The sequence below is a fragment of the Amblyomma maculatum genome, unplaced genomic scaffold (genome assembly GCF_055883805.1).
Source record: "Amblyomma maculatum isolate TAMU_Amacu unplaced genomic scaffold, ASM5588380v1 scaffold_13, whole genome shotgun sequence".
In the NCBI taxonomy this organism is placed as follows: Eukaryota; Metazoa; Arthropoda; class Arachnida; order Ixodida; family Ixodidae; genus Amblyomma; species Amblyomma maculatum.
Window position 1 is genome coordinate 20,805,340 of NW_028146738.1, and position 26,208 is coordinate 20,831,547.

The 26,208-nt window shown below is 43.2% G+C and overlaps 1 protein-coding gene across 1 annotated transcript; it reads left to right on the plus strand.

Annotated features, from left to right (window-relative positions):
- Positions 1 to 1,011: 1,011 nt before the first annotated feature.
- Positions 1,012 to 25,240, plus strand: Su(P) (prostaglandin E synthase Su(P)). Its single transcript, XM_084586039.1, has 6 exons — positions 1,012 to 1,432; positions 1,710 to 1,919; positions 2,034 to 2,236; positions 2,595 to 2,807; positions 11,195 to 11,312; positions 24,987 to 25,240. Exons 1-6 carry the CDS (start codon positions 1,142 to 1,144, stop codon positions 25,134 to 25,136), a joined length of 1,185 nt encoding a protein of 394 aa, XP_084442165.1. The 5' UTR covers positions 1,012 to 1,141; the 3' UTR covers positions 25,137 to 25,240.
- The last annotated feature ends 968 nt before the right edge of the window (positions 25,241 to 26,208 follow it).

The following is a 26,208-nucleotide window of genomic DNA, read 5'->3' on the forward strand; positions in this document are numbered from 1 at the left end:
AGAAACGTACAACGGACGTCCAGAGTATTATAACACGACGGACTGTTCATGCATCCAAAATAGTGAATCCGCTGGACTTTCGTTGGTTTGAAGTTGCTGGACATCCAAAAACAAATATCCGCAGGACCTCCGATGGCTTACTACCGGTGGGCTTTGTTAATGTCCGGAAAAAGACGTTCAGTGTACGCCCAGTGGGCGGCCCAATGCGGTCGCGGACGTTCGGATCTAAATCGGATGTCCGACGGTCATTTGTGGTCCAATGGGGAGTAGTGTTTCGACTGAGCCGAATCGAGATTGCGGCTTTGTGTGCCGATTAGCCATGCCTAGTGCAGTGGACTGACGGGACTGACCGCTTTTCCTAATTTTCTGTTTTTCTTTTTCTTCGTGCTATATATGTTCCTGCATGATAACTGTAGGTTGAGAATTTTGCGCGGTTTTGTGTAAGCGCTGCAATACAAATTTAAACGAAAGCATTCGTCTGCCAGCTAAATGACGTCATAGTGCGCAAAAAACCACAAAAGTACTGTCTGTCGGTCAGAATTGACAGGTTTGCGACAGATTTGTGATAGGTCTGTCACAAGTTTATGATGCGACCGTTGCGAAATATGGCTCTAGATTTTCGGTACAGACCACGTACAGACTGTCCAACTTTTGATAGCTTTACTCGTGCTCGGTTTGGAAAGCGGGAATGCTGCAGTATGGTAGTTAGCGGCAGTGCACAAAGCTGTTACCCGTCTCACACGCTCAGTTTCGGTTTTGAGCGCTAAAGAGCAAAGAGCGCTGCTAGGCTAGACTTTACTAGTATCGCATTCTAGTAGATTCTAGCTGGGCTTAAGAAAACGAGGGGTTCTTCGTTTCAAAAGCTGATACGGCAACGTTTTGTCTATAATGAATTATATATAGTTTTGTCCAAGCACGTGTCCAAGACTTCGAATATCCACCCAACTGGGCTAGATGAAACGGTGAAGATAATCAGTCTTCTGCGGCTGCGAGTTTATTTCTGCAATTTTTTTCAATTTAGAGCTGTCTATTTTCGAGAATTTTTTAAAAAGTGCTCCTTGAGTGTTCCTCAGCCTCCTTTTCTGGATTCTAAATTGAAGCAAGTGACAGCCGATTGACATCGACGATCTAGAGTTTGGCAATGGCGGCTCTCAATGCGCAGCTTATGCGGTGTGCGTTGTTGGCCAAACACATCTCGACGGCAACTGCTTTTTCAAGCGTCCATGTAGCAAAGCTGAGCTCATTTGCTCGCTCGAGTTCAAAATGGAATTCTGGCAAATTTCGCTTCTTAGCCGTGGCTGGGCTGGCTACCGGTGCTATAGGTCATGTTTATACGCGAGGCTTGGAGCTGAGAAAGGATCCAATTGGTGAAATCTTTTCGCCCCTGCATACAAAAAGTATAACTAATCCTGGGACGCAAATTTCGCGTGTTGTAAGTAAACCTTTGAGTTCATGTTTTCTTTTCTTTTTCTGGTTTAGAATAGCTTGGTGCGTGTAGGTAACCGGGAGCTACCAAGCGTGACTGTACTCATTCATTCTGACGATGCCCTTGCGTACTTAACTGTGTGGGCCTGATTAACAGGGTGCTTAGCCATTGTGTCATGCCAGTGGCCCTCAAGTAGACTGACTCGCTGTCTTTGCTTTTTTACTTGAACGGTGTGCCGTACGGGAACGACGTCCTTTAATATTTAGCTCTTTTCTTCCTCTAGGTTAGCGGACCGACCACAAAAACCGGTCTCAAGATCACTGTGTATCAGTACCAGACCTGCCCGTTTTGCTGCAAGGTCCGGGCATTCTTGGATTTCTATGGCATCCCCTACAACGTTGTTGAGGTCGACCCCGTGCTCCGCCAGCAGTTGAAGTTCTCAGAGTACAAGAAAGTGCCCATCTTGCTCGTAGAGGAAGGCGGGAAATGCTGGGTATGTGCTTGCTGCATTCTCTATTGACCTTGTATAAGAATAGTATTTGACCGTGCTAACGGCACCATTAGCGCATTTGCTGCTCGTTGATGCGTTGTTTTTGTTTTGTTATAGCAAATTAATGACTCCACGGTTATCATCAGTATGCTGCAGAGCTACCTTCGCGACATGAAGGGTGGCTTCAGAAAATATCTCTGCTTGTATGAGCCTGTCAAGATTAAGGATGCTTCGGGGAAAGAGTCTCTGGAAGTATTCAACAAGTACTTTCTGATGATGGACAGCGCTCCTGCCGAAGGGCAAGCTTTGGTTGAGCTGAAGTAAGTGCTTGCAGTTGATTTTTACTTTACTAGCGCAGTTGGAGATGCTTTATATAAAAATGATTTGTTCTTCATATTCGTGCGACTTACTAGAATTTGTGCTTTAACTGAATGAAATAGATTCATGTGAGGCATAGCACTGACTACATAGTCAGCTTTGTCTCGTGTGCTCCTCAGTCTGCTCAGCTGACATTTCAGATGAAGTGACAGTATCTGACAACTGGCTCAGATACTATCGCTTCTATATAAATGATATCTCGGTTCTTTATTTTGAAGTGCTGTGTTCATGTTATATGTCCATGACATCTTTGCTACATTGTGATTTGAATGGTTGCATGCTGTTTTTTTTTATGTGCAGGGAGGAGCAAACATGGCGCATGTGGGCAGATGATGTTCTGGTTCATGTGCTTTCTCCCAATGTGTACCGAACGTGGCAGGAAGCTTTGCAGGCCTTTAACTACTTTTCCGAAGTTGGAGAGTGGGAAAGGAATTTTCCCACCTGGGAACGCCTGCTCGTTGTTTATGTGGGTGCTGCTGCAATGTACTTTGTGGCAAAGAGGCTAAAGAAAAGGTGAGTGCTCATTTTTAGTATCATGCAAACCAGAGGGATAAAAACCTCTTCCTTCTCAAATAACCTGCTACATCATGACAGTTTTTAAGGACAGTTTTGCTGACATTGAGCTACAGGCTTTTGAAAAAAATGCTGTTCTGGTTCAGATATGTTGTGAGTTATTCTTAGGGACAGCTGTTAACAGCTGTTAAAATAAAGATGCATTTTGCTGTTTTATGCGACTAATAATGTTCCTCTTAATTTTTGTAGCCTTAGATACCTTAGATATAGAATCGGCCTTGCTTTTTCTTTCTGTGGGTAATAGTTTTTATTTGCATAATAGTAATAGCAGAAATAATCTAATAAACCATAATGGTAGCAGGTCAAATGGCAGTGAAGGTCATATTGTTTCTGTTAATCACTAACTTCCCAGGGAAGTGTGCCCTTTGGCCACCTACATCTTGTTGAAATCAGTCATTAGTTGCATGCCAAACTCGCATTATTCAACATTTAGCCTGTTTGGGAAGTTTGTTTTGAGATGCATATTTTGTGTTCACTCTGTAAAACAGATTTTCCAGCAGTCTTTCAATGTAGCAACTCCTTCATCAACTTGAATGGAGGTGAAGTGTCTGAATTTATGAAACATAGTTCTGCATCATTTAGTGAACTTGATCAGGCTAGTTACTGTATGGATGCCCCTAGCATAATTTAGCAAACTTGCAGCGCTTTCCGAGTGTGTTAATCCTAGTACACCTCTGTGGTAGCCTATACTCCGTTTCATACATCAGGTGCAACGCAGCGAAAGCTACGCAAATAGTCCGCAAGAAAAAAAAAGGAGGCATATCACTGCGCGCTCGTTCCATGGCCGAGTGGTTTCTGCGGAAACGGGCTCTATTCCGAGCATACACGTTTGCAATAACTTGCTTCGCGTGCCCGGACATCTTCGCAGTGCGGATCTTATAGAAAAAACCCGCTCCAAAGAGGCAGTCGAGGTTGCCTGCTTTGCGCAGCACGGAGGGCACAGCTGGCAGGGTTGCGGGACAGCGAAAACGCGACACGAACGAAAATGACAACAAAACATACAAATTCACCGAATCCGATCTTTCCGCCCTAAAAAAGGTGCTTTTTATGGAGTTGATGGCAAAGATGTATTAAGCTTGCAGACAAGGCAACTATTATTACCTCTCGTCAAGAGCAGGCGCTATTTTTCATCGCGGATGCGGGGAGCGGAAACAAGAGCTCTAGCTTTGGCAGTGTTGCACTTGATGTATGAAACGGAGTATAGTGATATGAGCATCCACTTCACATGTGCAAGGTTTTGGGTTCAATCCCCAGTGCCACAGTGTATCCACCCTCCAGTGATGCAGTGGGTACAAGCTTGCCCCCATGTCTGGTGCTCTACTCAACTGGGGTTAATTGCTTGGCAACTGGGTCTCTGACCCCACCCTTGTTAGACGAAAATACCTTGTACTGTGGCACTTCTCTGCCGAAATTGTTCTTGTTCCAATGAAAATCATCTTCATCAACATATTAATCCTAGCTGTAATATGTTTCAGACTTGTTGGGCACATTTAAATAAAAAGGGGGGCACTTTTTATATCGGTTAACAAACAGTATAAATAGTAATATTTGGAAATGATGAGCTTGACAGCAAATACATGAACATGGTCATGCAGACTGATTTTATCCCATAATTTATTCTGGGTTTCTCCTGTTGCCTTCTGCTGCACAAATAATTATATTGTTCCCTTATTGCCTGCTTTCTTCACTCATGAAATGCATGTTACAGTTTTGCAACCACTGTGATTCTTTTTACATGATTGAATGCATACATGCAAAAAGATTAACAGTTGGTGTTTCACATTTCACAACAAACCAGTTGGCTTCCCATATTCTGTTTAACCAGAAGAGACTTCCCGGCCTCGATGGCTGCTTTTCGGTGGAGGCGAAAAGCTCAAGTGCTGTGCGATGTCGGTGCACGTTAAAGAACCCCAGGTGGTCAAAATTTCCGGAGCCCTCCACTACAGCATCTCTCATAGCATGAGTCACTTTAGAACGTTAAACCCCAAAAACCAAACCAACCACTTCATGTTTAGTTTGGTTTGTAGGGTTTAACGCTAGTGCATGTTGACGAACCCTCTGTAGTGGAAAAGGATTCAAGAGTTCTCCACTACAATGTCTCTCATAGGCCACATGTACCTTCAGAATACCACACCACAGAATTAATAGAAGAGTTATGAAACATTTTTGTTTATCTATGAGACACTGTTTCGTTGATGGCTTAATTCAACAAATATGGGAACTTCAATTTTGAAAATATACTTATGTTGTTTTCTCATACAGGCTCAAAATGCCGTGAAAAAGAAATGATGCAATAGTTTCAATGTTTGAAACATGAAAAAACTTGCCACAGTTGGTTAACATGTATTATTACCCCGCAGGGGGCACCTGTTAAAGCAGGTGTTTGTGTGTTTTGTGCGACACCACGGACCCCGAGCACCCACGTTTAGCCGTGCGTGGCATCGTCGTGTCTGGGGAAAAGGGGATCCTGGTGGTTGAGCCGATGCCGAGTGTTTGGACCTTTAAGGCCCCTCGGCGGAGGCAACACACCACTTTGGCCCACGCTTCCCATAGACGGCACCTCCGGCCTGACCCGACCGTGGGAAATCGGCAGTTGCCTTTTCCTGTCCTCCCCTCCATCTTTTGCTTTCCTGTCTTCTTGCTTACAACTTTCCTGTCTCCTCCTCTTTTCTTGGATTTTTCATTTTCCAGGCGGCAAGGGTTAGCCTTGTGTGGCTAACCACCCTGTGTTACGCCATATTTGGTTATAGTCAGGGTGTAAGGCTGGCGTGGGCTGGACTTTCTCGGAAGCTCCCGTCCCGTCCCCTTGTTGGGCTCGGTGGTGGGCGGCCGCCACCCTGGCCGAACATCAACATAATTTTATGGCTTCTTTACTCTCACATGATCGATCCCGAAAAAGGGGTCGCACCGACGAAACCTCTAAATTCTTCCTGAAAAACACAAACAGGTTCCCACGATTTCATGTAGTACACAGTGACAACGCTGAGAAAACGGCTAGACAAATCTCACCTTTCATAGTGACCAAGACACTGACAGAAGTAATAGGTCAGGGTTACAACGTAAAGAAACTCCCGAACGGAGACCTTCTGTTGGAAATCTTCTATAATCATCAACATGATAAACTGTCCACATTAAAGTCTTTTGGAGAAATCCCAGTGACCATCAGTCCACACCGTTCTCTGAACACTGTCCGCGGAGTTATCTCTGACGATGACCTCAGATCCCTAACTGAAGAGGAACTTCTAGAAGGCCTCAAAGACCAAAACGTAACAGATGTTTACAGAATAAAAATGAGGCGTGATGACAAAGAGATTCCGACCAAGCACCTTGTCCTGACATTTGCACAAAGTATCCTCCCCGAATCAGTCGAAATAGGTTATGTGAAACTTCAACTCAGGAAATATATTCCAAATCCTCGCCGCTGTTTCAAGTGCCAACGCTATGGTCACGGCTCCCAGACCTGCCGCGGCCAGCCGAGATGTGCAAAATGTGCTTCCCATGAACACGATTCCCAAAAATGTGAGGTTCAGACACATTTGTGTGCCAACTGTGAGGGTAGTCATCCTGCCTATTCACGCACATGCCCAATATGGAAACAGGAAAAGGAAATCATTACTATCAAGGTCAAAGAAAACATAACTTTCCGGGAAGCACGAAATCGTGTTCTGTCAAAAAAACCGGCCTATTCTGTTGTGGCACAACAGGGCACTGAGCCACAACAGACTCTGGCACCTGCCCAGGTCTCACACAGTGAACTGGGAGCAGGGCCATCCGTGCCCTTGGTGGCTGCGGCCAGCGCTGCGCCACCACCAGAAAAACAGGCTGCACAGACCCCCAGGTCAGCCGGCCTCAAGGCCTCTCACCATGCGGTGAGGGGAAATACAAACGCACCTGTGCGGTCCGCACGGGCGTCCAGCGTGTCAGAAGACGCGATGGACACAAGCCAAGGCAGTCCTGTGCCGTCGACGTCAGACGGACGGCGCAGCTCCTTGGATCGACAAAAACGAGAAAAGCCCCGAATCAGAGGGCCTGAAAACAAAACTTAACTTGCTCTACTCATTTAATACAAAATGGCTTTTTTACAATGGAACTGCAGAGGACTTTTAACTAATATAAATGACATAAAACACTTATTGGCCACTCACTCACCACTAGCCTTGTGTTTGCAAGAGACAAATTTAGGTCCCAAACATAAGAACATACTCAAAAACTATACAGTCTTCCGTCGCGACCGAGAGCAAGCTCTCAGGCTCTCAGGTGGCGTTGCCATAGTAGTAAAAAATGGAATAGCAGTTCGAGAACACAAACTAAAAACTAAGTTTGAAGCTATAGCGGTAACCTTACAGGCTTTTAAAACTATAACTGTGTGCTGCATATACTTAGAGCCGCACCTTAAATTTAGTAGTTATGAATTAGAAGATCTTTTAAAGCAGCTTCCAGAGCCATTTTTAATAGTAGGAGATTTTAATGCACATTCCATCCTTTGGGGCAGTAGAAAAACAGATACGAGAGGCGAAATCATCGAGGATTGTATACTATGTAATAATATCTGTCTTCTTAACACCGGAAAACCAACCTACTGTTCATCTAGTTCAGGCAAAATGAGCTGTATTGATTTATCCCTCAGCTCACCATCAATTTTTACAGAATTTAAGTGGGACGTTTTAGATAATCCACATGGAAGTGATCACTTACCTATACTAATCAGCTTAACATCTTCACCACAAATCATCCCATCCAAGCCGCGACGCTGGAAGCTGCATTTAGCCGATTGGGCACTGTTCCGAGAGAAGGCCAGCCTAGAAAAAATTACTCTAGATAAATATAATATAGATGAACTAAACGATGCTTACACAAATTGTATCCTTACTGCAGCACATATAGCAATTCCTCAGTCCTCAGGAGTGGTGAAACAAAATCACAAAACCTGGTATTCAAAAGAATGTAAACAAGCAAAAAAAGAACAAAACAAAGTATGGGGAATTTTTCGCAGATACCCAACACAGGACAATTTCGTCAAGTTTAAAAAAGCAAGAGCAAAAGCCCGCTACATCCGCCGCCACGCCGAAAAAGCCTCCTGGCAAAACTATGTAACTTCTATAAGTAGCTCAACAACAACAAAACAAATGTGGGAACAGGTTAGAAAGCTAAATGGCAGCTACTCTCCATTTACCATTCCCCTTCTAACAGCCCCCGGAGTACAGACAACTAATACAAGAACAGGCCGACATTTTAGGTGAATACTTTTCTGAAGTTTCCAGTTCATCACACTACACTCAAACTTTTTTAACAAAATATGGGTCCTAGGAAAATTGCCAGAGGCGTGGAAAAAAGCTGTTGTCATACCATTTTTAAAACCCGGAAAGGAGCCGACATCTCCTGGTAGTTATAGGCCCATTGCTCTCACCAGCTGTTTAGCAAAATCATTTGAAAGTGTTTTAAACATCAGACTAACTTTTGTTTTAGAATCTCATCAACTTTTAAACATTCATCAGTGCGGTTTTAAAAAAGGATGCTCAACAACTGACCATCTCGTGCGTCTTGAAAACACTATCAGAGAGGCTTTTATACACCGACAGCATTGCCTTGCCGTTTTCTTTGACCTTGAGAAAGCATATGATACGGCTTGGAGGTATGGGATATTGCGCGACCTAGCAGATCTAGGCATATGTGGCAGAATGCTAAAGGTTTTAAGTGACTTTTTGTCACATCGGTCGTTTCAAGTACGTCTTGGGACCACTTTATCAAGAACCTTCCTGCAGGAGAATGGTGTGCCCCAAGGGTGCATTTTAAGCACCACACTTTTCGTGGTAAAAATGAATTCGATTAGTAAAGGCACTTAGGAGCATAATTGCAGGGGCTCATCTGCCCTTCGCAGTGCTGCAGATATCTTGTGAGACAAAGTATAGTGTCAGAAAACCATCAAGTGTAAGGTGGGCTGGATGGAGGTTGAGGAAGTCCTTGACATGTTGCATCACTTGTAGGCCAAGAATGAGCTTTGGTACAGACTGCATGAACCATGTATACAAGAGGACAGGAGCAGCATTCCACAATCTAGTGGACAAGAAGAAAGCTCAATGAGGAAGAGGCAAGAGTTAGCTGTAGTGGCTGCACTCTGAGGAGTCATAAGCAAAGCGTGCTAGCCATGAAGAAGGCAGTAGAAGCAACATTTTTGCATGTGTCCTCAATCTACACTGCAGCCGACCTTGGTCCTCGTGGGATGGCATTTTAGTGTGGCTACAAGCATGCAGTTGCAGAGAGCAGTGAGCCACTTGCCCAAAAAGACAGCCGGTCGCAGAAAGTCTGGTGGTTTGCTTTGTGATGGAGCCTCGCTGCAGCAGTGGGCTGATTCTAAGCGCTAGTGAGTCCCCTCTCACCGATGGCACATGATTCTGGGCTCGAGGTACAAAAGCGCAGTGGCAAAAGCAGTCTCTCGCTCTCGCCTGGTGAAGACATGTGCAACTGTTGTGAAGTACCTTAGCTTCACCCCTAGGCAATTCCTTGCTCGAAAGAGTTTCAAGAAGTAACAGTGCTCAGGGTTTGCGGAGACAGGGAAGAAGCTTGCCAGGAGGTTTACAAAAAGCAGAACCCACGACTACAGTACTGGCCTCCTTTGTGCACTCGATAAGTGCACACAGACTGTCTCTCCATTTTTTCATTTGCGATTGTATAAATACAGTCTGCCTTACACATCCTTTTTCTGGCTTCCTTTGGACATTTGAAATGAGATTGGCATCAATTCATACAGGAGAAGTAGAATTCAGCCATGCGAGTTTTACTAGATTTTACGCTATGCATTCAATTTAATTAGTTGCTTCCTAAATTAGTGGCCAGCCAATTTGATATGTTCCATTTGCAGATTTTTCTCCAATGTATTTTTACTCGGGCATGTGTACAAACAGCATCTTTGCCCAAAGTGTACCTCAGGTGCTGAAGCTTTTTAAATATTTATATTCTTAATGCTCCGCTGCAGTGGCTCAGTGATTAGGGCGCTCAACTGCTGATCTGGCAGTCGCAAGTTCATTACCAGCTGCGTTGTGATCGCATTTCTATGAAGCAAGGCACCCATGTACTGTCAACTTTAGTGGCTGTTAAAGAACCCCAGGTGGTCAAAATTACTGGAGCCCTCCATTACAGTGACCCTCATAGTCTGAGTCACTTTGGGATCTTAACCCCCATATACTGTACATCTTTTATTAGCTAAAGGCCTGTAACAAAAAGGGCAGTTGAAACCACAAAACTCCTTATGGACCCTTTTCAAAACTCTGGAAAACAGCTTCTCTGCACAGCGAAAACCCATTCACCACGGTGGCCAAACCTGTTTTGGGGGCAGAAATTTGGTGAAGTGCAGGAGACATCTATTGTGGCAATGGCCACGTCCATTTCTTGCACCCCTCTGCCTTGTGTTGCTGCCGTAATTATGGGATGAAGAGCCCATTGGCAAAGCAAGTGCCATTCATATCGCCTCCCGGTCCCCTGCCTTTTTATGGTTTTCAATAGTGAAGGAATTCAGCTCACCAGGTTTGTGCATGACATCAGGCTTGACATATAAGTAGTCTGCGCTGCACCGATTTCATATTTGGACTCTACCTAAAAAACACCTGCTAATTTTGATAAGGATGCTACCATAAATAAAAAAAAAAATGGTTTTAAGACCAGTATTCTTCATTAAAAAGTTTTAATGCAGGGAACTTGCTCAAATGCATGCCATTGGCTTTTTGGGATGTCAAAAAATGCAATAAGGTAAAGGTACTATCCTCCCTACCAAAGGACTTCAGTTGACATGTTTCAGAGTTGCTGCTTCAGAAACGGCAGGACGTTTTTTGATAGTGAATCTTCAGCCACAAATATCTGGCAGATTTCAGTACATTTTTATTGCATCCTCACTTTAAGGCATTTCATAAACTGCACAAGGAATAACAAGTAGTGTTTGGATCGCACCCAAAAATGTGAGTGCAGTGCCTGAAGATGTTAACTGCTGTTATTTTGCAGTGCTAGGTTGTTCTCCAGCATTGCTTTTTCTTTCACTGAAAACGTCTCATTTCTGCCCTTCTTCAGCCTACATGTGCAGAGAGGGAAGGCATGGCCCTTTTCTTAAATTCAAATTTTTTAGGACACTCGCAGTTATTTTTTTTTTAATTGCGGGTATTCAAAGATATCAAGGGCATGCGCAAACTATTTAATTGGAATTTTTCTTCAGTAGAGTTCTTGAGTGGCGTTACTATTGTAAAATTTGGTAGCATTCATTTTGTTGTTTTTCAAAGTGCTTTTAAGTTGAACTGTGTTTTTCGTCAGGCATCTTTAATGTAATATTGAATCACTTACAGGCACAATCTGAAAGAGGATGTAAGGGAAAGTTTTCGGGATGCATGTCGTCAATGGATAGCTGCAGTAGGCACACAACGCAAGTTCCACGGAGGCAGTCATCCAAATCTTGCTGACCTGGTAAGTGAGATCATGAACAAGCTGTCATGCAAGTTGAGCATAATTGGGGATGTTTATTTTTTGTGACACTTAATGCATTTTACTTGTTATTCTACTTGTTTTTATTCCTTCTGAACGTAGTATGCAAAATAAGTTTGATGTTTTGAAGATGCATTCAAAAGTTGCAGCAAATTAAGCCATTGCTGACTTGGTTCATATTGTGATACTGAAAACATGTACTCACAAACGGGGACTGTGCAGGTATTGATTTCTTTGCATGGGTACATAGTGAAAAGCCTCGTCAGCGATGTTTTTGTTTGCAAAAATTTAATTTAGTCACTTTTTCAAAAGCACTTTATTAGTGACTCGCCATAGTGGCTCAGTAGTTACGGTGCTCGACTACTGAACACAAAAATATGGGATTAAGTCTGGGCTGCAGTACCCGCTTTTCAATGGAGTCAAAAAGTAAGGTGCCTGTGCAATGCCAGTGCACCTTTGGTCAAAATTTCCAATGCCCTCCTTTACGGCATCTCGCGTGGCCCGAGTCACTTTGGGACTTTCAACCCCATAGACTGAGCCATTTTATTTCTTGATGGTTTCCTTTTTCTTTCTCTCTCTCCTCTGAAATGCATCTGCAAAAGGAAGAAAGCTATAGGATTAAACTTGTGGTTGTGGAAAGGGGGAAAGGGGTGTCTGAGGTACTACATAAAAAAAAAGTTTGATGGTGCCTCTGTGAAGGAATGACAGTTGTGCTCCTACTTCAGCAGTCCTTATAAAGCATTTTTCGTTGCTCAACTATCTTTCAAGCCACAGCTGCTTTTTATTATGTAATCTAAATCAGTTCCTCTCTCCACACCCTCTTTGTTGTCCATGCATTTGGCAAATTCACCTAATTCAGCCTTCCAGTTCATCTGAACTGATGCTTGGTTCCATCAAAAACCAGGGGTGTTTCAGCAAGAGAGAGTGCCCTATAGTTTGGATACATGTACCGGTGCAGTGGTGAGTTCGAACAGGCAGTGCAGTGGTGAGTGCCCAGCAGTTGATTCAAAGACAGTAGTATGGGTAATGAGTGCTGTTGAGTGCCACAGCCTGTTTAACAATATAGAACTCAGTGTCCTAGCACAACCTAGTCTTTTGTTTGTCGAAAGCATCTTTCTTAGCTGTCATCACTCCACTTATCTTCACCCTTTCTTTTTCTGAACATATGTTCGTACCAGAGGATCAATTTACATTGATAGCCAAATGGCACTGATATGCCAGCACACAGTGGTGGCCACTGCAAATCTCTCGCCTTCATTGCCGAGTAGCCACATGTACATGGCATGGCATGACACACACTCGTGTGCTATCTCTCTAGTTACTCAACCAACGAAACTTTTTAGCTTGAATGTATAGGCTGCTTGGAATTGCAACAGTTCGGGAACAGAAAATAACAACAGACAGCATTGAGCGCAAATTTTCATTGCAAGTACTTTGGCTAGAGTCCTATACTATATGCATTCAAATCGTTTGTCGTGCTCACAAAGGAAAGGTCAGTCATGCATGCATTGAATTACTTCCCTGCTCCACTGCATAAATGCGATCAACTCTATCGTGCTTTCTCTGAGGGGTAATGGTGGCGCACATACATACGTTCCCGAGTCTGTGGTTCATAGTTTTAGCCATATTCACGGTGCATCAACCCCTCATTTCAGTCAGATTCCTGTTAGTTCAAACTCGAGAAATTTGAACTATTTGGCGTGCTTCAAGCTTGAATAATTGAAATTTTTTTTTTGCAATGTCCCCTTTTGGTCTAAAGGTTGTGTTGTATCTGAGCAGTCAGCAGTGCACACAGTTTTTATGACACACAGGTAAAGCATTAACTAATGCGTTTTGCAGGCTTTGCATGTGTATTTGTTGGTGCATCATATTTATAGCGTTCATATATTTTTAAAAATTGGCACCTGGCTTTTAACTCCTCATATTCATAATTCATGATTAAGGATCTGGCCTCCTGAGCATTTTGGTTTTATTCGGCAGACATTTGTATTGTTAATTTCCGGATACCTTTTTTTTTGGGGGGGGGGGGGGTTGCAAACATTAAGGCCTCCAAATGAATCACTAGCTTTTCAGTGACATAATGTCATAATATTCCTGTGTGGTAAAAAGTCACTTTAAATTATCTTTGGCTTCCTTGTCAGCCTGAGAATTTGATTTGGCAATAATTGTAGAAATGACCATCAAGTACAAGCACTCATAGCTGAGCTGTGCTTCTAGAAGGAAATGTTGCAAAAAAAAAAAAAAAAAGAAAAGGAAAGAAAAAAAGTAGTGCAAGTGGAAGTGATGAAACATGAAACCATTGGGCAAAACGCCCAATGTGGAAGTTGATTTATAGAATGTGGGTTACCATGTTACTGGCAAGTTGTTGCATTAGGCATCTGATGGTCTACATGTTTTGTGAAAGCAATGGAATTTCTGCTTAATCATCAAGGTATCTAGGCAGCAGAGAAACCTGCTTAACCCGATAACTATCCCACGCAAACAGTGCTGCACTAGCAGACATTTGGCAATAATGTGGAGCCTCCCAGTCTGCGGAGACATGTAAAGCAGTGATCTCAAAGCATTGTAAGTGCACAACTGCAGTACCTTGTTCATCAGTACATCATCTCATCACATTCTTAGCTTATGCACTTTCTTAACTGAGTGTGACTCCTTCCTTCTCAATAGCCATTGAGATGCAGTATTAATGTCGAAGACAGTGACGCGGCCTGCGTGGCAAAGATACCACTGCCGTTTTTGGTTGAAACTAAACTTCAGAGCTTGAATTTGGCCTACTTTTATTGTTTCCCTTTTTCAGTTCAAACTGAAAAGTACTCTATGCATTATTACGACCTGAATGTAAGCATAAACAAGGGTCTAATAATAAAGAGCCCCATGGTCATAAGGGATTTGATGATTGCATCTTAGCACTTCCTGCATTCATACTACAGTAAATGTGATTGAGCTCATGCTGAATTAAAATTGTCAAAAATAGCATGGTCCCTGAGATGTAACGTCATTGGAAAGATATAAATACCCCTATGAGTGGATGTTATAAAACTTTCGGCAGAAACATACGAGAGGCAAAATCCAGCCAAAAGTGAGACCATTACAAGGTGTGTCCAGAAAGTAATGCAATTTTATCGGTAGAGAAGAAATTATTCAAGATATTGTTACAAGCGTTTAAAATTCTTTTAATAGTCCTCTTTGGCATCTACACATTTTTACCAGCGACTCTGCCATTCAATGTACGCATCCTGGAAGGCTTTGACAGGAATCTCGTTTACAGCCTTTGTCACGGCAGTTTGGATTCCTTCGAAGTCCCTAAGTGGACTCCTTTCAGGGCGCTCTTGAATCTCGGGAACAGGAAGCAGTTTGGCAGAGCCAGGTCAGCAGTATAGAGGGGCTAAGGCAGCGTCAGCAAGTTGTGCTTGACCAGAAACTCCCGTACGTGCATAGTGTGTGGCTGGGAACATTGTCGTGGTGCAACTCCCAGGCATCGGTGATCTCATTTCCCGCTCTAAGGACACTTTTTCTCAGTCTCTCGAGCACGTTCACCTGACAGACAGTGTTGATTGCCTGTCCTTGGGGTTAAATGTGTTGCCAACGACACCCTTGGCATCAAAAAAGACCATTTGCGTTGTTTTAACTTTGACCGACTCATTGTTGCCTTCTTGAGGCGAGGGGCTTTGAGGTTTGCCATCCGGAACTTTGGTGGTTCCCTGTGCTATGAGAATAGGAATTTGGCGCTGTGAGAATAGGACAAAGCAGATTTCCCGTAGACTTGCTGAATTATTTGATAGGTCTTGTCAAGACTCTCATTCAGTTTACCACAGAACTTGATTGCGTACCGTTCGCATGCGGATGCCATCTCACGTTGTGACCAAGGGCACTATCATCACTGCCTAGCAGTCTGTGCTAGGCAGTGATGAAATGTTGACCTAAACCAACCAATCCGAGTGCAGTAGTAGCGACTACAGCGCCAGAAAAAAAAATAATTGCATTACTTTCCGGGCACACCTTGTATAACAAAAATCTTTTTTTTTCTCCTTCGCTTCATAAACGAATTTGAAAGCTGGTAAGACTTCTGTTATTGCCACAATATATTTGGCCTCAGAATCTTCTCAACTCTACCCGTAAGAAGCATCATTTAATGCACACATGATATGCCAATTTCCATCACGTGTTTAAACATTGGCAGACAATTACGATCCTTGGTAATGCCAAATTTGAGCGCATCTCTTCTGGTATTTTGCTTTTGTCATACGCTGAGACAAAGAATTTTAGAGAGACATGTATATATACAGTCAAACCCACTTACAACAATATTGAAGTGTCATGATAATACCATTGTTATAACCGGTAATTGTTTTAACCGGGTTAATCTGAAAAATATATATATATATATATATATATCACAAACTTGAGAAAGTTCAATGAGGGAAAATTGGCTCACTTTTTTATTCCCGGACAGAAACCTGTAATCATTGAGCTTTAACTGCCTCATGGCAATCTTGATGACATCTCTCTGCAAGGCGTCTGACTTTTGCAAGTATCCGAATGAGATTTTAGCACAAATTAAGTCCCAGTATGGAATCGGATCATTTTAGTGCCTCCTGATGTGGTTTGGCCAGCGCAGTCGGAGTACAGCGAAACCTCGTCAATTCGAAGTCATTGGAATCGAGGAAAGTGTTCAAATTAACAGAGTTTTCAAATTAACCAAACACTGCAAAAGAAATCTGGCCCAGGCAAAAAATTTTATTGCGAGAACACGCTGGGCGCACCCCCATCATCCTTTCATCCTTAAGCACATGGTCAGCCACGATCATGACACCGCCTTTTTAGCGTCATTCACTCAAGAAGTTCCAATGATTTTGTGGCAGTGGACACACCCACCCCAGTAGCGGTGTGATAAAGCGTACTGAAAACCAACAGGCTGTGTAATCATACGAGCAGAGGGAGGCGCTGCTGGCCCTCCTGTCAGGGGCGCTGGCACTCAGCAAGTCCTCCCCCCTCCATTTCCCCTTCACACGCCCACCGCAGGGGCTAACACCAAATGATAAGCACGCTCTGATGTCATCGCTGAGCAGCATCTTGGCGCCCTGCCAAGAAATGCGCTGTGAACCATGGCAACGACAGCGCGAAATAGAGAAACGCGCTTCGGCAACGATTTTTTCCCTCAAGTTTTCAGCTGCATAATTAAAAAGTATGGGACCGCACAAATTCATTTAATTAACCTGGATTTCGAATTTAGCTAGTTTTACTGTATTTGTGAGTCCTTTTTTCTGTTAGGGTTGATGCTCAGTGACCCAATTTAATTGTTATAACTGATAATCTTCCATGAGAGCATTGCTATATGCGGTCTATTTTAACATAGAATGCGTGATAAAGCTGATGGTGCCGTGGTTGCTCATTGTTATATCTGGTATATTGTTCAAAGCAGTGTTGTTGTAAGTGGGTTGGACTGTATGTGCACTTAAACACTATCTCGTTAGCTTCCCACACATAATTGTCCTTCAGCAGCACTCTTTTTGCAGTTCTTGATTGCTACAAAAGAATGCCTGTGGTCTGAACAGTAGCAGATGTTTTTCAGGTCTGGTTCTGAAAGGCATTGTCTATGCATGGGTTAAATCAGGTTGTCACAGCAGCAGAAAAAGTTCCCGCACTTCGTCAACCTCAGCTCAGGTGGTGCGTGGGTGGCATGGGCGCATTCTCTTCCGTGCACTTGTATTTCACCACCGCAGATTACACTTCACTAGGCGCAAATTGAGCATGATCCCTCTCGCCTGCCTCCTCTGTACTCCCCCGTCCGCTTTCCACCTTATGCTTCTACCTTTCATTCTCGCCCTCGTGTTGTGCCATTCCATTGCCATAGCATTCTTGTTTCATGTTAGTCACCCTTCTTCTTCTCGTAGCACCACCTGTAGTTGCACATTATTTGGCACTTGGAGCACATTATTTGGAGCGGGATTCCGCCTCCCCATTTTGCCACCTGCTAAATGTGGCAAGTGGCCGGCCTTTATCCGTAGGACGCGACCCCTGAGCATCTCAAAGCCGACATTCACCAGACTATCTGAGACATCTGTGTTCCAGATGACCACGCCGTGTTTTGAGAGGCCCAGCTTTTTCTCAGGTTGGCCAATGCCAACTTTGATAGGGCCACCGTATAGCTGCCTACCAGTTATGCCAACATTGCTCAAGACAGGAACAGACGTTTAAGAGCTGCACTCTGAAGTGTCTCAAGTAACTGAACAGAGAAAAAAATATCGGGCCAGGCAAAAAATTTTATTGCGATAACAGGCTGTGAATAGTACCCCCCACCTCACATTATTTTGTTGTTTCCCACATTTTAGTTTTCTAGCTTCATACTTTGGTTGCCCTAACAGACACCCCAGTTGTGTTGGATGAAAGAATTGACAGCGTGAAAGGCGTAGAAGTTTTGGAAACAAGGAAGTAATGGAACTTCTCAATTTTTCTTTGCCTCGAGGTGTGGACTGCATACAGAAATGAACTGTGCAGGTCATGCCAGGAAATACAGAGCATATCATTCACTTTGCAGTTAGATACTTAGGCTGCCAGGAGATAACCTTTTTCAAGGGTTCCATGTTCTAAAAACTTATGCACCCCCCTGCATATGAAGCCCATTTTCTTATCTACTTAACTGGATTGTTTGGATTAAGCAACGCTCCGATTGTTGAAATGCTTCTATAGACACACTCGATCCACAGCAAGATTGGTGTACACGTGCTCGATCTCAAAACCACACAATTGTGAACTACGGCGGGCTATGTGCATCATAGCTGGACAAAAGCAAGGTAGAAAAAGTACGTGCAGCGCTAAGTCCGCCTATAAAGTGATCTACTGGGCACGTGTGAATGGTGAATTTCCAGTTCGTAGTGAATACAAAGGGAATTTTTGTTCATATTGTTTAGAAATGAAGCGAATATTTTCGAATTAAGGTGAGTTATTTGTGACTGGAAATCTAGCAGTAAAAAAGGAAAAAAAAGAAGAGGCACTTTATCAGTTTGTGCTGAAAGGTGGTTACAGAATTCACTAAGGCAGTAGAAATAAAAAAGTGAAATAAAACAAAATTATTATATTTTGAAAGTTGCATTAGGCAGTGATCAAACAGCAGCAAATTGAAGTGAACCAAGCATCATAGCCTCAAGACCTTACCGTGCACTTGTTTGCATGCTGCTGATTTTAAGTATAAAATGCGCTCACATATTTTTCGCCCATGGTTCATAATCTAAATTTGCACGGCACCAAGTCACACATCTCATAAATTTCAGTGTATAAGCGTGACTGAAATTTGGGACACATTGCTGATGGTCACCTGACCACTCTGTGCATGCATAATCACACTTTCCGACCCTGGACTTAGGCCTAAGTTGTCCATTACACAAAAGTTGAAAGATATCAGCGAAGGCATAGCATAGATGCCACTGAAAACCAATCATAGGATAGAGTACCCACAGTTTCTGGCATGGGTCCTTTCATAGACCAACCATATGACCAACGTCACAACTTTGTGCGTAGTGTTGCTTTAGATGGAGACGTGTTGTCGGCATGGGTGTGCGCGGGGCGTGGCGAGATAAGAATGCACCGTCAGACATGCCGTTGCACGAAGTTTTCGGGTGCACCTACGGAGAATACTAGGTTTAAATGGTATTCTTCATGAGTGCTTCCGTCTAAACACGCTTTAAGAAAGGGAGCAAAAGACTGCATGTGCAGCCGCCCAAATCTTCAACTGGCGTGCGCAATTGCCGCCTTTTCTGTGCTCCTACGTCTTGGAGCGTATAAAACTTGCTGGAAGGTCAAGATTAAGCAAGGGTTTGGTGAGCCCTTATTTATACTTGGACTTCTCTCAGGTTAGCTCCTCTGTAACACTGAAATCACAGAAAATGCGGCAGTCGTGCATTCCAGTTAAATATTTGGGCGGCTGTACAGTGGCCACGCATTATACCGCAAGGGAGGCGCACTCCTATGCCAAAATATGAGCACCAGAAAATGGTGATCTTCTCTTCAGTGAAGTCTGTGCGCCCACATCAAAATGCTTCATAGTGCCAGCTTTCTCATTGCGCTAGTACCAGTAAATTGACATTTCACTTCTTCCAATTCAAACTGATGATGGATGTAAAAATTTAGCTCTTGCCTGCTTTGAAGCTGGCTTGCAGTGACACCAGAGCTACGTCAGCCAACGGTGACTGAGCGCTCACCTTGGTCATGGTAGTAGTTTTGCATTACCCTTTTCGTTATCTTCGTCTTTCAGGCTTTTTCTTTCTTTTTTTTTTTTTTTTTTTTTTTTTTTTGTGGCAGGTGCCTTGGTGTGCTCACTTTCACATGTAGGCTTTATCGCATTATGTGTGCTTGTTGCCAACATGTCTAACTGTGTCAGCTGTTCAGCTATGGTGGCTAGAAGGGGGCAGTGTGACGGGCGACATATCTGCGCCTTGTGAGGAGGCGCGATCCGCGATGAAATTTCCCGGCGCCGCAAGGGGTGCTGCAGCGCTCTGGTGTGCAAGGAGAATCAGCCGCTTTCGCGCGATCGAGTGAGCAGCGTGAGTGCGGGCGAGGTCTGCTGGGGACGCGTGGACTGCGCCTATTTGCACGTGGACCACGAACGATTCGAAGCTGAGAGTTGCACATGTACCACAGTGATCCTTTTGAGGTGCGAAGTGGGCGATCTTGTGCTGATCCTGTGTTATGTAGTAGATAACGTTGCGCGCTCTCGTGGCGCAAAAGCGCGAACATGTTTTGCACATGGACGCAGTAGCGGGTACAGAGCATGCAAATAAGCCGAAACCCCCTTTTCAGAACGCCTAAAGATGCAGGTTAACGCGAACTAGGGTCGCGAAGTATCAAACGTGCTTACAAGGAGCTGACGACCAATTGTGTCTCGTTTGCAAGCGCGTGCTAAGTCAGGAGAACTTGATCGGTAGAGAATATTCGAGACAAATCTTCACCCAAGGCCTACGCAGTTTCTCGTGACTGTCAACTGCCCTAGTTTCTATAACCTTGCCCATCCACAAAAACAGAAGAATTATTCAAGCCCAACTTGATTGTTATACTTTGCTGATGAATAGCTGAAGATAATATTTTAATACGCTGGACATATTTAAATTTGAGGACATTTTGGGAGCATTGTGATGCTGGCTCTCTTAGTCAGCTGTGCCTCAGTTCAGGCCACAATAATGTGGGTGAAGCAAGTTATAGCTGGCTTATCTTTTACATGGCAGGATGTGTGACACAGAAGTTTAGCAGCACAATTTCTTGCCAGAATGTGATTCTGGCCTCAAAGCACGGCCGGTCTCGAAGGAGAGAGCGCGCGCTCTTTCTTACGGCCTTCTCAATCGCCGCGTGAACAATGGGAACTTTTCTCCTTGAGTCACGCTCTCCGCCGCCGCAAGGGGCGCGACCTGCTCACTGTTCGCTCCGCATCTGCTTCAGTGGCGGCGGGTGGCTTTTGCCTGGTTTCGCGCTGTCGCCCGCGGGTTTCGTGGTGAGTGCAGCTCCTAAATGAACGATTACAGAAGGTAGATGCTGCAGCGGCATCCTGTCAACGTGCTACACACGTGAATGGAGTCTTTATATTAAAAAACACTGTCGCTCAGCAAACGCTCGACAAGCATATGACATGTATTGAGGCATGGTAGGCATGGTATCTACTTTTGTTCATTTTAATCTGAATTTTTTCCCAAGCCTGTACAAGAAGATGAATAAAAATAAGTGAATGAGCAGTGATCACATCGAAGCTTCTTAATTCAAGGCAAACATAACAGCAACAATGGCAAAACCGTCTTTCAGCGCTAGATGAGAAACCATCGAGGTAAAACCGAAGTTGAAAATAATTTTATAAAATGTAATGTAAGTTGCACAATGCTTACATGACATAAAGTATTAGTATAACGTCAGAGTAAACACTTTTAACTTTTGTTTTCAATTTTGCTATAATTTATAGACCAGCAAATGTTTTAGGTTGTATTATAAACATTATTTTAAATTTGCAAATAAACGTTGGTTTAATGAAATGTTCACATATCATGATTATTTCATGAAAAAACAGGAAATCTATTTCAAGCACTAATTCCTAGCAATATTTTCTTTCTTTTTCTAGAATGTTTTTGAACTAATAGTTCCTTGTAACTATCTGCGCAGTAATGCCTGCCTTAGAGAGCAATCACTGCCCCATTATTTTGGTAGAATGCTTTGCTTATTACACATCCGCCACTGTTACTCAAGGGACACTCCTCAATAATGGATATAAAAGCTTTTCTCTGTGCGATTTATTCAGAGGTGACTATAGGAGTTGTATGTCGCGCTGTATTGCGCGCCTAGGCACCTAGTGTCGACACCGACGAAATCATTTCAGCTCTGCCGCAATCAGTAACCGAGGAACTGAAAGAAGTGATGGTATCTCCTGTCATCCCATTACCCACTGTCATGTATTCTGGTTTAGCTTACGTCGCTGGATACATTAATTGTGAAGTTAATCAGTGACTTCGGGTGTGACGCTTGTGCTATCCTTGAAACCAGCGAAAGAAGCGGCCCCATGTACACTATTCTGCGAGGACAAGATTCTAGCGGACTGCATTATACAAAACCGGAGTTTTTAGCCCTCTTGGTCAAGGTTGTGTCTTTTTTTGAAAAAGCTGTCGTGCACCTTCCACACACAAATATCCTTGAAGTCCTTCAAATCTTAATCCAGCCAGCACTTGAAAACTCACCTTTGCTGAGTTGCCTGGAAGGCATTGACAATAGCCATGCTATAAGGTCCGCTTCTTTAATATGTGAGAAATTTCTCAGAATCCTTCTTGTCGATTATGCTAAGAAGGTGACAGACAGGAACGAAGGCCAGCTCCTTATGTGCACAAACCGTCCAGAAAGATTTTGAGACTTAAATTTTCTAGCCGCATGTACCGTTTTGATGAATGAGTGCAATGTGTTAACTTTGAAGGACATTTTTTTTATTGCTTGCTGCTCTTTTCAATTATGCATATCTGTTTTTATGCCCATTTCCTTGATTGAATGTTTTTATTTTTTTTATCATTGTATTAATCTGACTACGACTGTCTACGTGTGCGTCAGTCGCGAGACCGCGTATACATCTGCTGTCTTTCAACCTACTGATTTGTTTTAAACGAAGCTAGAACAGCCCACTTCACTAGACAACTGGAATTTTAACTGTATGCGTAAATGTTTGTTCCTTACTATGAATTTTCGTCAGTGCCTGTTTTGCTCTAAACGAAAACGGCAGCGGTTGACAGAATACTTTGAATGTCCACCGAACAGTTTGCCATGCAGACTAGCGTCAGGTCGCGCTATACCTGCTTACAGCTTTCAAAGGCACACTGCATAAAATGGTACATATAGTTTTGTGAAAAATTTAGGGGCAAAAAGTGTTGATGTAAGTGCACCCGAAACTTAATTCGACCGTGCGCGACAGCACTGACGAAGGCGCGCGCGCACGCGCATTATTGACTATTTTATTGCTCATAACACGATAAATCAGACGCTGATTACGGCTTCTTCCTATAAGCCATAAGGGGTGAAATATCAGGGCCTGCCGGTTGCAACCGATGCGGGCGGAGCGAAGAGCGAGCGCGCGTTTCCCTTGCGCGTGAACGGCTGTAGCGGAGGAGCAGCAGTGGGGCGGTGGCGACCCCACCGAGGCGCGGCGGGCGGTGGAAACAGACCCCATTGGAGAGGCCGTAAGAGAAGAGAGAAACGCGCTCTCCCTCGAGACCGGCTGTGCTCAAAGTCACCCGAGCAGCATCTGAATGCAATTAAGATCCCTGTGCATGCAACAATTTGACAGGGGAGGCTTATTTTACATTAGGGACAAACGTTTGAGGGATGCTGGCTCGTGGAAAAATTTATTTTTTGTGTTTTTGGGGCCGGGCAATTATGGAGAATGAAATGTGTGGAATCATGAGGGGACATGCACGCCCCATTCAGCGGGGAAAAAAAGAAAAAAATCAAAAGCCAAACTAGCGAGGCAATGAAGACAAATCCCCGCCCCGCAAACTTTTGTTCCTGGCTGTACCATAGAACTGTGCTGGCCACCGTTATTAAAGCCGTAGGCAGCAGTAAGGCATTCACATTTTTGGTTAAAAAAGAAAATGTTTTATGCTTTCAGTGTGCATGATTTTGTGCAGTTTCTCAGCAGTCTAAAAAACTCCACCAAGTGGGATGCGCGGTCTGCATCATAAAGATCATTATACAAAAATGTTTCCAGTTTGTGGTGCTAACTATGGGTTCATTTTTTTTTTTTTTTTACTCCTTGAATAAGGGCAAGGCTCTTCAAAATTAGCGACAGAAACATTTGAAGTTAAACAGAGTGAATTCGGAGCAGAGCCATTAATTCATTGTTTGCTCGGTCTGACGTCTGCATCTGGATTACTGTTGTATTAATAAAATAAACGTCATTTATGCTCTTGTGGACATTTTGTGCAAATTATTTATTTGCTGTGTAATGAAGTATTTCCATTTGGTCTTGTAGACGTGTCCAGCAAAAGCAGTGATGGAAAATATTTAGTGCATGATGAGGTTCGCCAGAACATCCACAAGTGCACCTATTATTTTTGAGCTACAGCTTCCAAGTAATGTAGCCATAAACGGCATGTTGCTGGCGCATGCAGACAGACAAACAGACAGCGCTCTGTTCGTCCTGTCTTTTTTAATTTAATGCAAAAGCCTTTAATGGCTCATACTGTCGTGGACAAAGTGTATCCCGCTTTTGCAGTGGCTGTCGCGTGGCGTTCCTTGGCGCGCATTCAAGTGTGGAATTGCAGATGGCAGGAGCGCTAGACAAGATGAGACTTGTCAGGCTTTTGCCTTTCACTACTTTAGTCGCTAAAGTCCCTTGCAATTTTTATTACGTTTGTCTAATTGTTAGCATGTCATAGCGCACTGAAAACTAATTTGCTAGCACGTTTTTCTGTCGTCACTCATTATAGTATTCCAAACTCCAAAGCTCAGAGTCAGAGTTCCGAATTGTCCATGTTCACTTGTGCTGTCAGGCTTTTAGCGAAAACCAAACGCGTACAGAGTTAATCTGATATGCGTTCTATTAAAGCCTGCTTTTCCTAAATTGCTTCGCTAATCTCCTCTTGCGCGCACTGATGGAGAAAACATTGCATCTTTTCATCTTTAATCTGCAGACATTTCGTCATGCTGGCATCGCGCATCAGAATAAAAATTCAAATGCGATTCAAAATTCACGCGACATGCGTGCCTTGTGCCCTATACCGCCCCCTTCAACAGCCGCAACGGCTGCACACCAGTTGCAAGTTGCAAGATATATTCGATGTTAAGAAGCTGCCAATACTGGTGCCTCATGATGTTTTTTTTTTTTCTAAGTTTTCTTTCATTTGACTGACTGGTTGATTGCAGCAAAGATTCCCAAACAATTTTGTGCGTATATTGCTTAAAATAAAAGTATTTTGTTCATCTTGTCCACATCTCCGGGTAGCGAGAAGCATACTTCCCACCAAAATATTTCCATTCGAAGTTTCGGAAGCATACTTCCCACCAGAATATTTTCATTTTAAGTTTCGAACTCTCATGTACTATTCAAGTAGCCTTTGAGTAAAGTAAGCAGGAGTTAATTTTCTATTTCCACTACAAAAATATTTCCCATGAGTTTGTATTAATTGTATCTTTGTCCACACACAGGCTGTTTATGGTGTGCTGAGCTCTGTGGAAGGCTGCACAGCATTTGAGGACATGCTGACAGACACCAAGATAGGGGATTGGTACTACCGAATGAAAGAAGCAACTTCAAGTCATGCTGGGACTCGTGCTTTGAGTGCCATGACATGCTGATTTTGTAGAAAGTATTTGTTGCATTTTGTTCCTTTTGGATCTCTGTTGTTGCCCAGGATTGCGATAAAACTATGGTAACGTTAATAAAATAGATTACCTGCTCATATCCAACTTTCATTTTTGCATTTCAAAGCACCAGGTACATTTGTTTTCTGGTCGCTGCTTCAAAATGAATACTTTCATTTTTGTTACCATCAGAGCATTTTGTTATTCACTTAGAAATTTGTTTTTAATGCACAGTTTGGGGAGGATGTGTATTTTTGGGGGTTGTTTTTAACGTGACAGCGCTGGAAACCTCATCACATAAAACCCCAACATGGTTAGTCATAAAATTTGCTGATTAATCAAGACAGTGATGGCATTGCAGTGCCAAATTAAAATCAAATCAAATTTTTTTTCTCTCCAAAAAATGAAGAAAGGGGGCAACGGAAAAAAGCTGCAAGAAAGCAGCTTGACAAAGCTCGGCCCCCTTGGGTACAGTTCGGCAGTGTTAAAAATATAAAAGCACTGAAATTGAGTTTGTACAAAAACAACTTTAAATACAGAGTACGACGTCAAAGTTTACACAAGGGACACATTTGGTGGGCAGTACACGAGGCAACACGTAATCACATCAATATATATATATATATGCATATAAATATATATATACGAGGTGTGACACAAAAAAAACGAGACTGGTCCAGTAAATTATTGTGCTTACAGAATCTGTTTTCTGTGACATTATTCCCTTCAAAGTAGTCGCCTTCAGAATTCACACACTTCTGCATTCGGTGCTGCCACTGCTGGTAATAGTTCTAGAACAAGGTTTTTGGAAAGCTCTTAAGGAGATTCTCCGTTTTTGCCTGAACCTCTTAAATTGAATTAAAATGGGTTCCCTTTAAGCAAGATTTAACTTTTTCAAGCATTTTCGCGCTACGATATACACAGATACACAAGAAAGCAGGAACCACGTACACAGGACAAGCGCGCACTGACAACTAAGGTTTATTGGTAACAGGGTTACATTTAAAACATTCCACACGCACTCTCTGATACAAGAAATCTTGCAAACTCACTGAACAGGCAGTGT